Source organism: Abrus precatorius, unplaced genomic scaffold (assembly GCF_003935025.1).
Source record: "Abrus precatorius isolate BTA unplaced genomic scaffold, Abrus_2018 Scaffold7, whole genome shotgun sequence".
Classification (NCBI taxonomy): Eukaryota; Viridiplantae; Streptophyta; class Magnoliopsida; order Fabales; family Fabaceae; genus Abrus; species Abrus precatorius.
The window spans coordinates 24,083,456-24,097,468 of NW_020874417.1; the positions used below are offsets into that span (position 1 = coordinate 24,083,456).

General features: G+C 32.8%; 1 protein-coding gene across 6 annotated transcripts; it reads right to left on the reverse strand.

Annotated features, from left to right (window-relative positions):
- Positions 1–3,249: 3,249 nt before the first annotated feature.
- On the reverse strand, positions 3,250–11,998 carry LOC113873775 (cysteine synthase-like). 6 transcript variants are annotated; one of them, XM_027512084.1, is made up of 11 exons: positions 11,954–11,998; positions 11,654–11,736; positions 11,424–11,533; positions 10,696–11,320; positions 10,489–10,626; positions 10,329–10,380; positions 8,509–8,588; positions 7,670–7,729; positions 7,441–7,521; positions 7,257–7,348; positions 3,250–3,447 (listed from the first exon to the last, which is right to left on the reverse strand). In XM_027512084.1, exons 4-10 carry the CDS (start codon positions 10,969–10,971, stop codon positions 7,259–7,261), a joined length of 777 nt encoding a protein of 258 aa, XP_027367885.1. In that variant the 5' UTR covers positions 10,972–11,320; positions 11,424–11,533; positions 11,654–11,736; positions 11,954–11,998; the 3' UTR covers positions 3,250–3,447; positions 7,257–7,258. The 6 variants fall into 6 exon arrangements, 5 of the variants coding, with proteins under 5 accessions (XP_027367885.1, XP_027367883.1, XP_027367886.1 ...); XM_027512082.1 differs by lacking the exons at positions 3,250–3,447; positions 11,954–11,998 and adding an exon at positions 11,772–11,842 and having other exon boundaries at positions 7,103–7,348; positions 10,696–10,959; positions 11,263–11,320; positions 11,654–11,718; XM_027512085.1 differs by lacking the exons at positions 3,250–3,447; positions 11,954–11,998 and adding an exon at positions 11,772–11,846 and having other exon boundaries at positions 7,103–7,348; positions 11,263–11,320; positions 11,654–11,718.
- Between the last annotated feature and the right edge of the window lie 2,015 nt (positions 11,999–14,013).

The following is a 14,013-nucleotide window of genomic DNA, read 5'->3' on the forward strand; positions in this document are numbered from 1 at the left end:
TGCACAATTAATATATAAATTAGTGTAAAACCCAAATAAAATAAGGGTCAAATATGAATATATGAGCTGCAAAAGAGGGCCTAATTACAGACTTATCACTTACATGTCAATTCTTTTCAAACATTCTCACTAATGCATCATACTTTCTTAGGGTCTCATAATCGCAAATGAGGTCTCAATCCATTTGTCTATGTTATGTTCATGATTTCAACTAACTATGAGTTATCAATTCATATGTGCGGATGAGCCAAACAAGAGTTTAAAATCATTCAATCAACACATTCACATTCAAATATAATTATGTGTGCATGACTCATGCATATGAAAATAGCCAAATCTTCTAATTCAATCTTGCATTAATCATCACCAACAAGTGTAGATTTTATTCATATATGCACTCTACGTTAAGTCTATTTAAATCTCCTTATAACAGTTAATTCAATCCTCTAATTAGACACTTATTAGGGTGCAATTCTATTAACTTATTCAAATTCCTGATTATCATCAATTTCTTACTTTAATTAAATTTGTGGACTAAGGAAATTAGCTTAGCATGACTCAAAATCATAGGACTTAGTAGTTAATTAGATTACCTAAGCAACAATCTACTCTAAAGGTATCCTTTTTCTACTAAAGGTATCATTTTATAGCTTAGGTAATAGAATATCTAAGAGTTTCTGTCTAGAATGATTTAATTTCATTTTCTTAGGTAATAGAATATATGTGTCAATTTATAGCTTAGTTCATTCAAATTAGTTGTAGTAAACCTACTATCTTGCCATAAAACTCAATTTCCATTCCTTTTAGTATTCGCTAAGTCTAGTATCCTAAGTCTTACCATGAAATTTCACTTAACTTAGCATTCAATCACATAATTTAACTTACATATAGGCACCACAACAACATATGCAAACATGTCAATCATATTTTCAAATATAATGTGTCTATAAACTCAAGAGAGTGAGAAATTATCAAGAGCTTTCAACCATACACAACATTTCCAGTTTAAATAAGTATATTCTAATTCATCCCCTTAATCCCTAACTCAAGTCATATAGAAGTTTTCCCCCTCTTTCACCTTAGAGAGTAACTTATTTTTCTAAGAAAAAGATGCTCCCCTTCCAATCTCATTTTATTTCTACTTCCCATCTTTTTTAACGGGACCTAAAATTGTGCTTTTCAGATGATTCTTGCAATTGTACTTGAACCTCAGACATTTGGAATCCAAATGAAGCATGAGATGTACCGATATATTCCTTTATCAAGGATATAGACAAATAGCTCATTAGAAGATGTTTTTAACTAAGTTAACCAATTTTAGTTAGCTAAAAATAGAATCAATACTATAAGGTACTTAGTCCTCAACCACCAAATATTTCAAGTTTTGATACACTTACAAAATAGAGTACAACTAAATGATATGACGTCCAAATTGAACTCAACGATAGCTCCTTGGAAAGATAATGTTACAAGGAATAATGTCATACAGCCACCATGTAGTTGTGGGACTTAGTTTTACTCAGAAAAGGCAAATAAGGTTGTTGTGTTACAACAATGACCAAAATTGAAGCACTTACAATGATTGAAGAGTAAGTGAATGAGTTGCTATCCAAATTGACTTCAACCAATTTTGTTTAAAACTTAAGTGTAACACCCTGAATTTTTGGTAATAATAAATTAATTATTAATATAAGTATGTGTATTGTTAATTAGGTGTACATCTTGATTTATATTGGTGATGTGGACTTGTGTATATAGATAAATGTATATGAGTGTTGATTTGGATTGACTGAAGTTGGTTGGAAATATAAATTGAGGGTGAACTGTAGGGGGTTATCGCTGTAGCGAGAAGGCCCTGGGAGAGAAGAGTGAAACTGTTGCGTTCTCGCTGCAGCAAAAGTTTCCCCGCTGCAGCAAGAGGGCAACAGTGGAAGGTACATTTCTGGGTGCAGTCTCGCTGTAGCGAGAGGGTCTTGCTGTATCGAGATTCTGCAGAAACCATAGTGTAGTTTCCTCTAAGATTTTTGCTGTAGCGAGAATGTTACAGCACCTTGTGTATTTAAGGAGTTTAGGGTTAGGGAAAATTCATTCTCACTTTCCTCTCTTCTCTCTCTCGTTGGTTCTCTTAATCCCTAGCTTTTTTCACTGATTAAATTGCCCCTTAAGCCATTTGTGCCCTCGATTGAAGATTGGAATTGTGTTTGGAATATTTGGAGGTGAATATCTTGAGTTAGGATTTTTGGATTTTACTCTTTCTTCATCCTTCTTGATTTCTCATGGACTATTCCATGTATTTAGGGCAAGAATCCGTGTAAATAGGTGTTTCTACCGTTGATTTCGTAGTGAGTCTCCATTCTAAGGTAAGGGGGAGCTGATCCAAACCATAACCTCTCTTGGGTAGTTTAAAATGGAAACAAAACCTTACTTATTTTAATAACTATTTAAATGTAACTTGTAATAGAAGCTTTAAATAAAGCTGTCTTGAGGAATACTACAATTTTACTAGCAAACAATGTTTAGAAATAGTTAGGATGTGTCATTTGATGTTTTTTTTTTGGAATGATGGACTTATTATTAATAACAGACAATGCCAAACTTTAAGATAAATGACCTATTACTATTACTAAGAACATGTGGATGATGGATTATACGATTGGGCTGAGTCCAGAAGTGTCTGACCTCCGGCACATTGTATTGATTGTGTGATGATTTTATGTATTGGATGAATATTTATTGATAATTGAGGTATGTTGAGTTTTGTTGAATTAAGTTGATGATATTGCTGTGGTGAATGATATGATTGTATAGATGTTGTTTGATAGTTAAAGTATGCCAAATGAACCAAACTATGTTATTGATGCAAGTGTTTGAATATTCTTGAATAAAGAAAAAGTTTTCTGTGTGACGCAACATGATGGTGGAATTGTGAGAAAAATGATTATAATACAGGAGTCAGAATATGAGTGGATGTGATTGCAATACAGGTATTGTGGTATGACTAGAGAGTGTACTCATAATATGTGTATTGTAATACACCGAGTTATGTGGTCAAGACTCACATATTATGACACATTGCCCTGTGAAAAGGGTGTGGAAAGAATAAGAAATATTGGTGCTAAGTTTAGATAGCTACAGAGATACACTGGGGTATAGAGTTCAAAGAAGATTTGTAAAATCTTGGGAAAATGAGGTTGGTGAATGCTCCGTGTAACACCTTAAATTTAATTTCAATAAATAAGGAATTTTGTAAATTTTTGAAATAATAAAATTTTTATTTTTAATCCAAGTTTCATCAACCATTTCAAATAAAGAAAAGGGGGTTACAAATTATATCAAACAGTTGCTACAGGACTTATTCAAATATAACAGTTTTTGAAATAATATCCTAAGTCCTATAGCAGTTCCATCCACCCCTTCACTAAGTCTGGTGCTGATCGTCTTGATTACCTGAAAAATGAATGTAAGGGTGAGTACTCTACACTACCCAAAAACACACAGTCAGCATAGAGTCTCACCTCTAGCACATTTTTGATACATTAAACAAATACAATCACAGGCAACATTATCACACAGCTCATGTCAATTTAACACCGATGCACTCATGGCATCGACAACATTTCACATCCATAAGTACAATTCATAAACCCGTGCATACGCACGCCAGCCACACTCACTGTGGCACTGTGATCACAGATTTATACCATGAATAGTTGTCGGTTACCCCCGCCTCACGGATACCATGTGGGCAGTCACGGGTCGCTCAGCAAATGTAATGGTTAGAGGTCTAGTCAGGAAGAAAGTGTGTGGCCCGTGGTGCACCCGTTCCACAGTCAGTGTCACCACCACTCTTTCTTCCCCGAGGTATTTCTACCGTCCTTATCTTCCACACCCCCAGTATATCGCTGAACCATTCACAGCATATTACAATGGCGCTAATACGCCCCAATCACACATTTCATTCATAATATACAACACTAGGCCCACATTTCATTCCACAGATCACAGCACATAGCCTACGATTATCCATTCATATTACACAACATTTAATATACAATCCACATACATCAAATTTGGGTAAACACACACAATATTCACATATCAATGCACATGACCCACATTACATTTCTCAATCAACTTTCATTCTCTACACGTTTTCTACCTTCTAACTCAGCCACAACTCCATATTCAATCAATTACATATAAAAAGAGTAGGGTAGAGTCCCCCCTTACCTTGGGTTGAGGACCCACACTCGGATTCGACCACAAACGTGCTCCCTACACAATTTGCGGCCTACAACACATAGAAGAACTCCATGAGAACCCAAGGAAACCCAAAAACAGAGAAAAGGGGATGAGAAACGGAACCCTAACCATTAAAACTCACCTTCAAGCATTCCCCACACGGATTCAACCTTCAATCAAGCTTCCGAACAGTTTTGGAGGCAATTTAATCGGTGAAGAAGGTTTTGGGTCGAGAGAATAAAGAGAATTTGAGAAATGAATTCTCAAACCCTAAACCCCTTTTTAAAACCCCTTAAATTGCGACACTCTCGCTACAGTGAGACTGCATCAAAAAATGCACCCCAAACTGTCGCTCTATCGCTACAACGAGACATCTCTTGCTGCTGTGAGAAGGCGACAGTTTCAGTCCTTCCTTTCAGGACCCTTTCACTACAACGAGAATCCTCTTGCTACGGCAAGGACAGTCCAATATTACACCCATAACCTATTTTCAGCATCAGGGAATCCAATCTAATCAATCGCACACCCACGCATACATATTCATACATATATTCATACTCATTACACGCAAAACCACCATCCTTATGCCTTCATTGCAAATTTACAACATTCATTTATACTTATACACACATATATATACATTTATACTTATAAATAACAATAATTAATATCACAAAATTTGGGGCGTTACACTCTGTGTGAACAAATGCACAATGATTTACTGAAAGTGAAGGCATTCACAGGCCACACACTTATCTCCTGACGGGTCTCTTGACTATACCTTTGCTACAAAAGGGCTGGGACAACACAGTGTATCTGTGTTGCTAGGGCTAACCAGCAGCTATGAAGTCCTCAAGGGATCTCAAGGGCATTTAATATGAAAGTGAAATTGACATGAAAGTGAGATGTATATGAAGTAGTGTAGAAGTTGTATGACTATAATATATGCATTGTAACATATCGGTTGATGTTGTAATGATATATGTGTTGTAATACATCGACGAGTGCGATTAAGACACATGTATTGTGATATATTGATCAACGTGGGATAATACATGTATAATGATGTATGGATTAGTAGAAAGGTGTATGTTATGAAAGTTTGCAAATATGATCGATTTATTGTTTTATGTGTACTTTTTTATGATAGTAAATTGTATGACTTGAGTGTCAGTGTTAATTCAATTCATGTTAGAAAGTATTTTTAGTGTTATATATATATATATATATATATATATATATATATATATATATATATGATTATTTTGCTTATGTTAAATAAGAGATTTAGTGAGGCAAGAGATACTCATCCTTACTAATATTTTCAGGTAATGAAAGTGAAGAGATAAAGATGTTTGGCCCATCCTAGGATCATAATCCAAGAGTATTGGAAGGAAGAGTGTTCTATAGGGACTGAGATAATTTGAGAAATTGTATTGTTTTATCTAATTATATTTCATGTTGACCAAAGTTTGTAAATGATTTCAATGTTAGATTTTAGAACTTAAATCTTTGAACAAATTTTGGTTGTAATGAATATTTTTGAAATGTTCTTAGTAGAAACTTTAAATTTGTATGTATTCAATATACACCAAATAAGTTGCTATATGTAAACTTAAGTTTTATTTATTACTTTTAAAGTTTTAGATTATTCCCTTGGAAATCCTAAACGTTTTGGAATTTTATGAAACTTTCATGAGAAGAAAGGGTAAGTTTTGTTTTTGTGCAATTCCCAAGTCCATAAATAAAAATAAAATATTTTTTATTATTATTTATTCGCTATAAATTTATTTATTTGAATGAAGAAATTGAGGATGTTACACTAAGACATGTAGAATTTAAAAAATGTTTTCATAAAATTTTTTCACGTATAGATCAATCCCAACATTCAAATTTTACAGACTATACATGTCAAGATTCAGGAATGAGTTGCTAACTTGTCCTTTTTCATTGGGGCAACAATTGGAATCCAAATCAAACTTAAAATAGCTTGTTAGAAAGCTAATATTATCAAGAATACAAAAAAAAAAAAATGATTAGCAAAGGTTTTTCTCATGAAAATTTTTTTTAAAATTGAAAGAAAGTTGTTGCATGTAATATCAAAAAAATAATTTCTGCAGAATTTTGGCTTGGACAACTTATAAGTTTTGGACCAAAAGTAGGAGAAATGACCTTCAATTTGAGTTAGGAAAAAAGGTTTGAAAGCTAAAATCCTAAGGATTACGAGGACATGCTTAAAATAATTTTTTGTGCATGCAAGAAATACAGAATAATAATTTTGTATAATTGTGTTTTTGTTGACACAAATGCTTTGACATATTTGAGATGCTTAGTTCATGCATGTTGTTGAATGATCAAATGAACTCCAATGCACAAAATGACTTGATGGAAAGGTTATTTCATAAGAAACACAAAAATATGAGTGCATGTCAATAAAATCATATGCAATTAATTCAAAACAAAAAGACTTTTGTGGCTATTAGCAGAGAAAATTATGATTTTATGATAACTTCAACAAAAATTGTATATCTTATTGATTTGTGATCCAAATCCTGCTCCGAAACTGGCTGTGGATAGTTAAGGAATTGTAATATGTGAAGGAATAAAGTCAAATTAAAAACAAGAAGGCTTAACAAAAGCCTTTATGATCTGATGAACACCCCAAACACAAACGTCAAACATAGATCCAAAACTTTACTTAGATTAAAATTCCCTGCACACAATAACATATATTCCCAGTGCTTATGGATTTCTGACCTTAGGCTCCACTGAAAAGAGTCTGGTTTTAACTTATTTGGAATTACACGAGAATCTTACTTTGATTCAGTTAGGATAAGCACAAAAACTTTTGAAATCCTATATAAGCTACGTTGGGCTTATTTTCATAAGCTAGAAATTGAAGCTTCAAGTGTCAATCTAAATGTCATTCAATTTATCGTAGTCCACAAAAACGACAGTAGAGCTTGCTTAACGAGTACTCAATGTCAATGAGAGTTCTTGAGCTATTTATGCACCTTTATTCAAATGTCATTTGTTCAGCTTCATGCCTAATGGATTCAAACAGCGGTGAAGATAAGTAACGTTCTCCAAAACTGGGAAAAATCACCTGCACAACAACGATTCAGCATTGACATTAACTAATAATCTGCAATTCAACGGCTAAACAACATATAAACTTATTGAAGATTACAAACTTACAACAATGAGCTTTCCTGCATTTTCTGGTCTCTTCCCCACCTTTATTGCAGCTGCAGCTGCAGCTCCTGACGAAATTCCCATCTACAAAAGGCTTGGGCATAATTAGCACAAAAAATAATAATTTGCTTATTTGCAATTGCAAATGTACGGAGTTCATATTTAACAGGAAAAACCGTGTGGAAATTACTGTAAAGCCAATAACAGGTATCACACATTATTGTTTTCATACCAGCAAACCTTCTTTCAAGGCAAGCAGCTTAGCAGTTTCTATAGCCTCTTCACTTGAAACCTGCAGTTCAAAAAACCTTGTTGGTCAATGTAGAATCCCTTATATTAGTAGCTAGAAGAGGAAACATTATGTAATTTCCATAAAATCTTATCAATGTTTTAAGCATTAAGGATTTAGAATTAAAACCTCTGTCATTGAAAATTGATAGATAGCATATAACCGCTGATAAACGTCAAGAATCCAGATACCATGCCTTACTATTGGTATAATATATGCCAAGGATATTATGATGCCCAAGAAAAGGGAAATACAAAGTTTTGTCAAGATACAGACATGAATACCAAAATTGACAAACAGCCAAGCGATTAAAATCAACAAAACTACCTCAAGTGTCAGATATGAGAAAATGATAAAAAAGAGCAGCATTTAGGTTGAGCATGCTCAGAATATGCTTAACCCAAAGTAAATTCAATAAGATAGTAAGGCCCAGTTTGCATAAACTTCTGAAAAAGTTCTTACAAAAGAAAAAAATTATTATAAAAAATGAATAAATCTTTCATACAAACAACTTATGTTTAAAAAATTGAATAAAACTTCTTTCATAAATTAGAAACAATTACTAAACTAATATTCACTTCCACTTTTCCATATTGTTGAGTCATTTAATGGTAAGTGAGATAGATCTTCATGTATAATTCCAGTACATTCAGAGCAAAACACTAACAAACTACGAAGTCATGCTTGGGCACAGAGAGAGAAAGAGAGCTTAATCTAAATGAACGGAAGTAGCCAGTTTTTCGATCAAAATTGAAAACCAATTTATGAGCGTTGCGAGCCACCTGAATAACTTCATTTAGGAGATTAACATCTAGAAGGTCGGGAATGATACCGGCACCAATTCCTTGGATCAGGTGCTTACCTTCGACACCCAATGGAAAAAAAAAAACAGTCAACAAACAGCCTCAAGTGGTTGTTTAAGGACTTGATCAAGATTAAAGAATAAAATTTTAATAATTTATGTATGACATCTTAAAGAAAGACAGGCTATAACAATTCACACGAATAACAATAATACATTAAAACTGAGACCCAGCTTCCACCTTCCAATATAGGTCACTCAACAATGTAACATGCATATACAAATGGGAAAACACTTGCAAATGTCTAATAGTACTGCTTGAGTTTCTAATTTTGTCTGGGCAACTTTTGACAGAATATATATTCTAATTTTTGGCATATCTCAAATATGTGCCAAATGATGATCCAATAAGCAATTTAGTATTAAAAATGCTTTTCTCGAGGAATCCAGAGCCATACACCAGGTAAAAAGCACATTGAAATTGACAGATATGGACTGTCTTGGTATCTGCAGGTTTTGCCCAAGTTTTATATTTGCTCACTTATAACTGTCATTCTGTCCCAGAGTGGTGATAATGCAAATTGATTAAAGTAGGTCAAATTATGAAAAAAGAGTTGCTCAAAAAAGCAAAAAATTGGTGAATTTTGAATTTGAAATTTGGATTTTGGAATGGGAGACTCTAACTCTCTCTGTCTCCTCTACACTCAAGCCTTAAGCCTCCATCCAAAACTCGTCAACCATTCAAATACACATCATTTCCTTCTCCTAGTTGTCTCCACGGGATCTCCAAGAGATGACGTTTTCCATCACAAAGTTGATGTTTCTTTAAGAGCAAATCAATCACAGGTTTTTTTCTCCCTTTTGTTTAAGATTATGAATGATTTATGTTTAGTTTCTATGATCATACGTAACTAAATACCTCTTGTCATGAGACTTAAATGAATTCTAGTTTGTAACACTTTTTTTAAACATTAATGAGACAATTTTAATTGACAAATAACATCAATATTATAATATTAAACTGGACTTTAAAAAGAATTACATTACAAGAATCCACCTCAACTTCATGGTAAGAGTGTACAGTTACAGATGATGGTCATTGTAATGATAAGAAACTAAACATAAACCAATTCTAAACAAAAGGAAAAGAAAAACTATGTGGCTGATATACTCCTAAAGAAACTTAATTCTGTGATAGAGAACGTTACTTCTTAAAAATCCCATGGAGGCAACGATTGGTATGGAATAAGAAAATGATATAAATGTGAATGTGAATGGTGGCGAAGTCTTGATGGAGGCTTAGGATTTGAGTGTAGAGAAGCCACAGAGAGAGAGAGAGAGGAGTCGTCAATTCTAAAATCTCCATTCAAAAAGATAAAAGATAAAAATCCAAATTTTAAATTCAAATTCAAAATCTAAAATCCAAATTCAAAAGCAACTTTCTTTATGATTTGATTCATTTTAATGAAACCAAGAAAAACTTAACTACTTCAAGAAATAAAATAGTAATTCCAAAGTGACATACTGTTTATCACTCAGATGAGCAGAATTTATTCAGAGTCAAAAGATAGCACGATTTTACTGTACTTGTTCCACTCGGTTCCAATTCATTTGTTCAGTGCACATAACAAATTTACTTCTATATATTGTGATACAGAGATGGAAATATATAACAAACACGTCTTGGATGTATTGGCTTTTAATTTTTCATAAATATGAAGATAGAACCCAATAGTTTTACATTGAAATAGCAATTGAAGACGACAGACCAGAGAGAAACAAGCAGAATGGTAAAATCACCTGGCTGTCCTCCGTTCAGAACTGCACTTTCAGATGGTTCCACGCCATACAACTAGGGCGAAAGCAGAAGAAATCATAAAGTTAGAATAGATAAATATTAAGAAAAATTGTTCCCATGTTCATTACCATCCAACAAAGTATGCATGGTAAACAAATCAACCTTGATCTCTGGGTTTTTCTGCTTTAGGAATTGTCCAACACCTGTTATTGTTCCCCCAGTTCCTATCCCAGCAACTAAGATATCAATTTTCCCTCCTGAGTCTCTCCAAATCTCAGGGCCAGTGGTCTCATAATGAATCTACAAGAAAAACAAATTATTCAGCTGCAATTTTCCTTAATCCGTCAACCAAATCAGGAATGTGAATACCTTTGGATTGGCAGGATTTTCAAATTGCTGAAGCATATAACTATCAGGTGTCTTGGATAGTAGCTCTTCTGCCTTCTGAAAAACCCCATCAACTCCTTTGGCTGGGTCTGTCAGATATACGTCTGCTCCAAAGACTCGCAGTATAATTTTTCTCTCAAGACTTACAAAAGATGGCATAGCCACCTGAAGTTTATAGCCTCTCAATGCTGCTATGAATGCCAATCCTATGCCAGTGTTACCACTTGTAGGCTCAACCAGAACAGTCTTTTTAACCATTAGTCAAAACTATTCAACTTATTATATTCAACAATAAAGGCAACAAAATATCCATTCATAGTAATCTCGTAATATCTCAACAAAACATGTTCATTGACTATGATGGACAATTTATGGTATGGACTGAGAAATGTCCAATATCTAGAAGTGTAGGTATCATTATAGGCTTGGGGCCTAACAAAGAATCTATAGATATGGAAGTCTGCATTAAAGTAAATTTGTTGACGTAACCATGAATCATGACCATTTAAACGTGAAACTAAACACACTCTTAACTTCAACACAGCTAACCTTTCCAGGTATAATGAGGCCTTTTTTCTCCGCATCTTCAATCATGCTCAATGCTATCCTGAGTGAGAAAAAGAACATTATCATGACAAATTCTCAAATGAAAATCTTAAAACCTTACAGTTCCAGCCAGCTCAAGTTTGTAAAATCAAGAAATTACATGCCTATCTGTGACACTACAGCAGGTTTGCATGTACTCTAGTTTAGCAGCAATACGGGCAACACACACGTCCACAATGTTGTTCAGATATACCATTGGGGTATTCCCTATTAACTGCACAACGAAGGGAAGAATATAAATCGATAATTGTTTTCAACTAAACAAAAAATAATGCAAGCGTGGCCGAATATTTAAGATTGTCAAGGTCAAAGGAGGATTAAAAAGTAGCTCTACTTCAGTGGCATCCTTCTTAATTGCACACTCTGGCTCCATATTTTCTTCACAAGAACTGCAAGCCAGACAAATTGAAGGGTAAGCTGTTGAAAATGCGAATAGAGATTTAAGTATATCATATAATTAATCACCAACAATGACAGACTCTGCCTATTGATTTCCTAATCAAATCAAATCTTTCATAAATAAGAACCACCAACTGAAGTAAGCACTATAAAAGTAATACAATAATCGTGCATATATAAGTCAAAACCAAAAAGTCAACGCTCGAAAACATGGAGATTGGAAAAGTAGAATTACCAAATGAACTTCACTTGTATGTGAGGAATCCAAAACAATGCAAACCAGGATGTTCCACTGTTTCAGACCCACAATCGAACAAACGTGGGAAGAAATTTATTGAATTAGTTATACTATTGTCAGACAAATTATTTTAGTATTTTATAAGGGTCATAATAATTAAATATGATGGTGCCTTTTCGCTAAGATCCAAAGGTTGCATGTTTTTATTATTGCAGAATAAAACAAAACCTTAAGTTATGAAGCTGTGGCTACGAAAGAAATTGGTAGATAAACTCCGGGAATTATACATGACTGGTGCATGGTACGGAAATTTAAAGTTTAAATTATAAAAGATATAAAATGTTTTAAATTATATTTTAGTTAAACAAATATTGTTTTAAAAATAAATAAAATTAAGATAATAATACATTTATAATAAGAAAATAATTTATTACAAATAGATATAAGAGTTATAATATAATTTTAATATTCCTGTATAAATAAAAATTATGTGCTTTTTACTTCTAGATAAAATTTATAAATAACGTAAAATGTATTTTAATTTAACTTACTTTTTTAAGAACTATAAATTGACTTATAAACTTTTTGTAATTTTGCTATAACCCTTAAACATTTTGAAATTATATCTTGAACCTTAAGAATTTTATAACTACACTTTGATTTGTATATTTAAAACTTGTTCTAATAGGTTAGGTGTCTTAAACACAAAGGAGTGGTGATTGCTAGTGATATTCTAGTATAGCTTCGATGAGTAAATGGAGTATTCTTTAAGAAATACTACAATGTCCAAGTTAGAGATAATATCTGGTCAGAATGATGGTGATACTAAGGAGGAGAAAAGAACTTAAGTCCATGAACTCTTTTCTTTATATAGTCGTTGGTTTTCTATGGGTTTGAGTCTTCATTAATAGCCTTTGACACATAGCTACAAGATTAGTAGCATACCAGTGGGTCATAAGGCAAAGTAAATTTTTCCAAAGCTTTTAGGCGGTAAGACCTCCTAATAGTTAGGGCTTTGTGCTTGAGCCATGCTCACTGATAGGACAGGTTCTAAGGAAGCTTATTTATTCCACCTTTATTATTAGTTCATCACTTAGTCTAAAGTAGGTTTAATCCGAAGTGAGGGTGATTGTTCGATGATGTGAAATTTGTCTAAGGTCACTTATGTTTTTATAGAGAGTGCTATGGCTGAGAACATTTGTGGTGTTGTCAAGGCAAGCTTATTATAACTAGAGTCAACGGTGTGACATTGAACCAATTTTAGCTAAAATCACTTGTGTTCTTGTCAAGGGTGCTCTAATCGAAGTCATTTATGGTGTTGTTAGGACAATTATGTTATAACTAGAGTTATTGATGTGATGTTAAATCAGTTTTGGCCGAAGTTACTTACGTTCTTGTCGAGGTTACTTTGCCCAGGTCATTTAGGGTGTTATTAGGTTATATATGTACATGCTATTGAAAATATTGGGCTAAAAAAAAGGAAAATTTACTTCTAAACTTTCATTCTAAATTGCATTTTGTCCTCAAATTATTTATAAAAGAATAATTAGATAATAGCATTATAAATATATTAGTTATAATGTCATTTTCTAAAGGGTTATTTGTTTTCTTATTTTTAAAATAATTTTTTAAATAAAACTTATTTGTTAACATAAGTTCTTAAAAACTAATTTTAAAATAAATTTTCATTTTCAATTTTTAAAACTAAAAAAATAATAGCTTTAAATTATTTTAATTATTTTTTTTATTTTTCTTTTCAAAATTGCTAAAAGCATAGAGAAATTTCAATTTTTATTAATGACAATATCATAAATTAAGAAAAATAAATAAATCTCAGGGTTCTTTAAACTAAATGAATTTATAAACATTTCCACTACTAATACTCACCTAAGTAAGCATAACACTTGCTAACTTTCTCACGACACAGGTTTATTTTTTTTTTCTCATCTTGTATTTCTTTTTTATCTTCATGGATTTTGATTTTGATTTTGATTTTGATTTAAATCAAATGACAAACAAACACTAACACTTTTTGAAAAAGTTCAAGTTTTTATTCA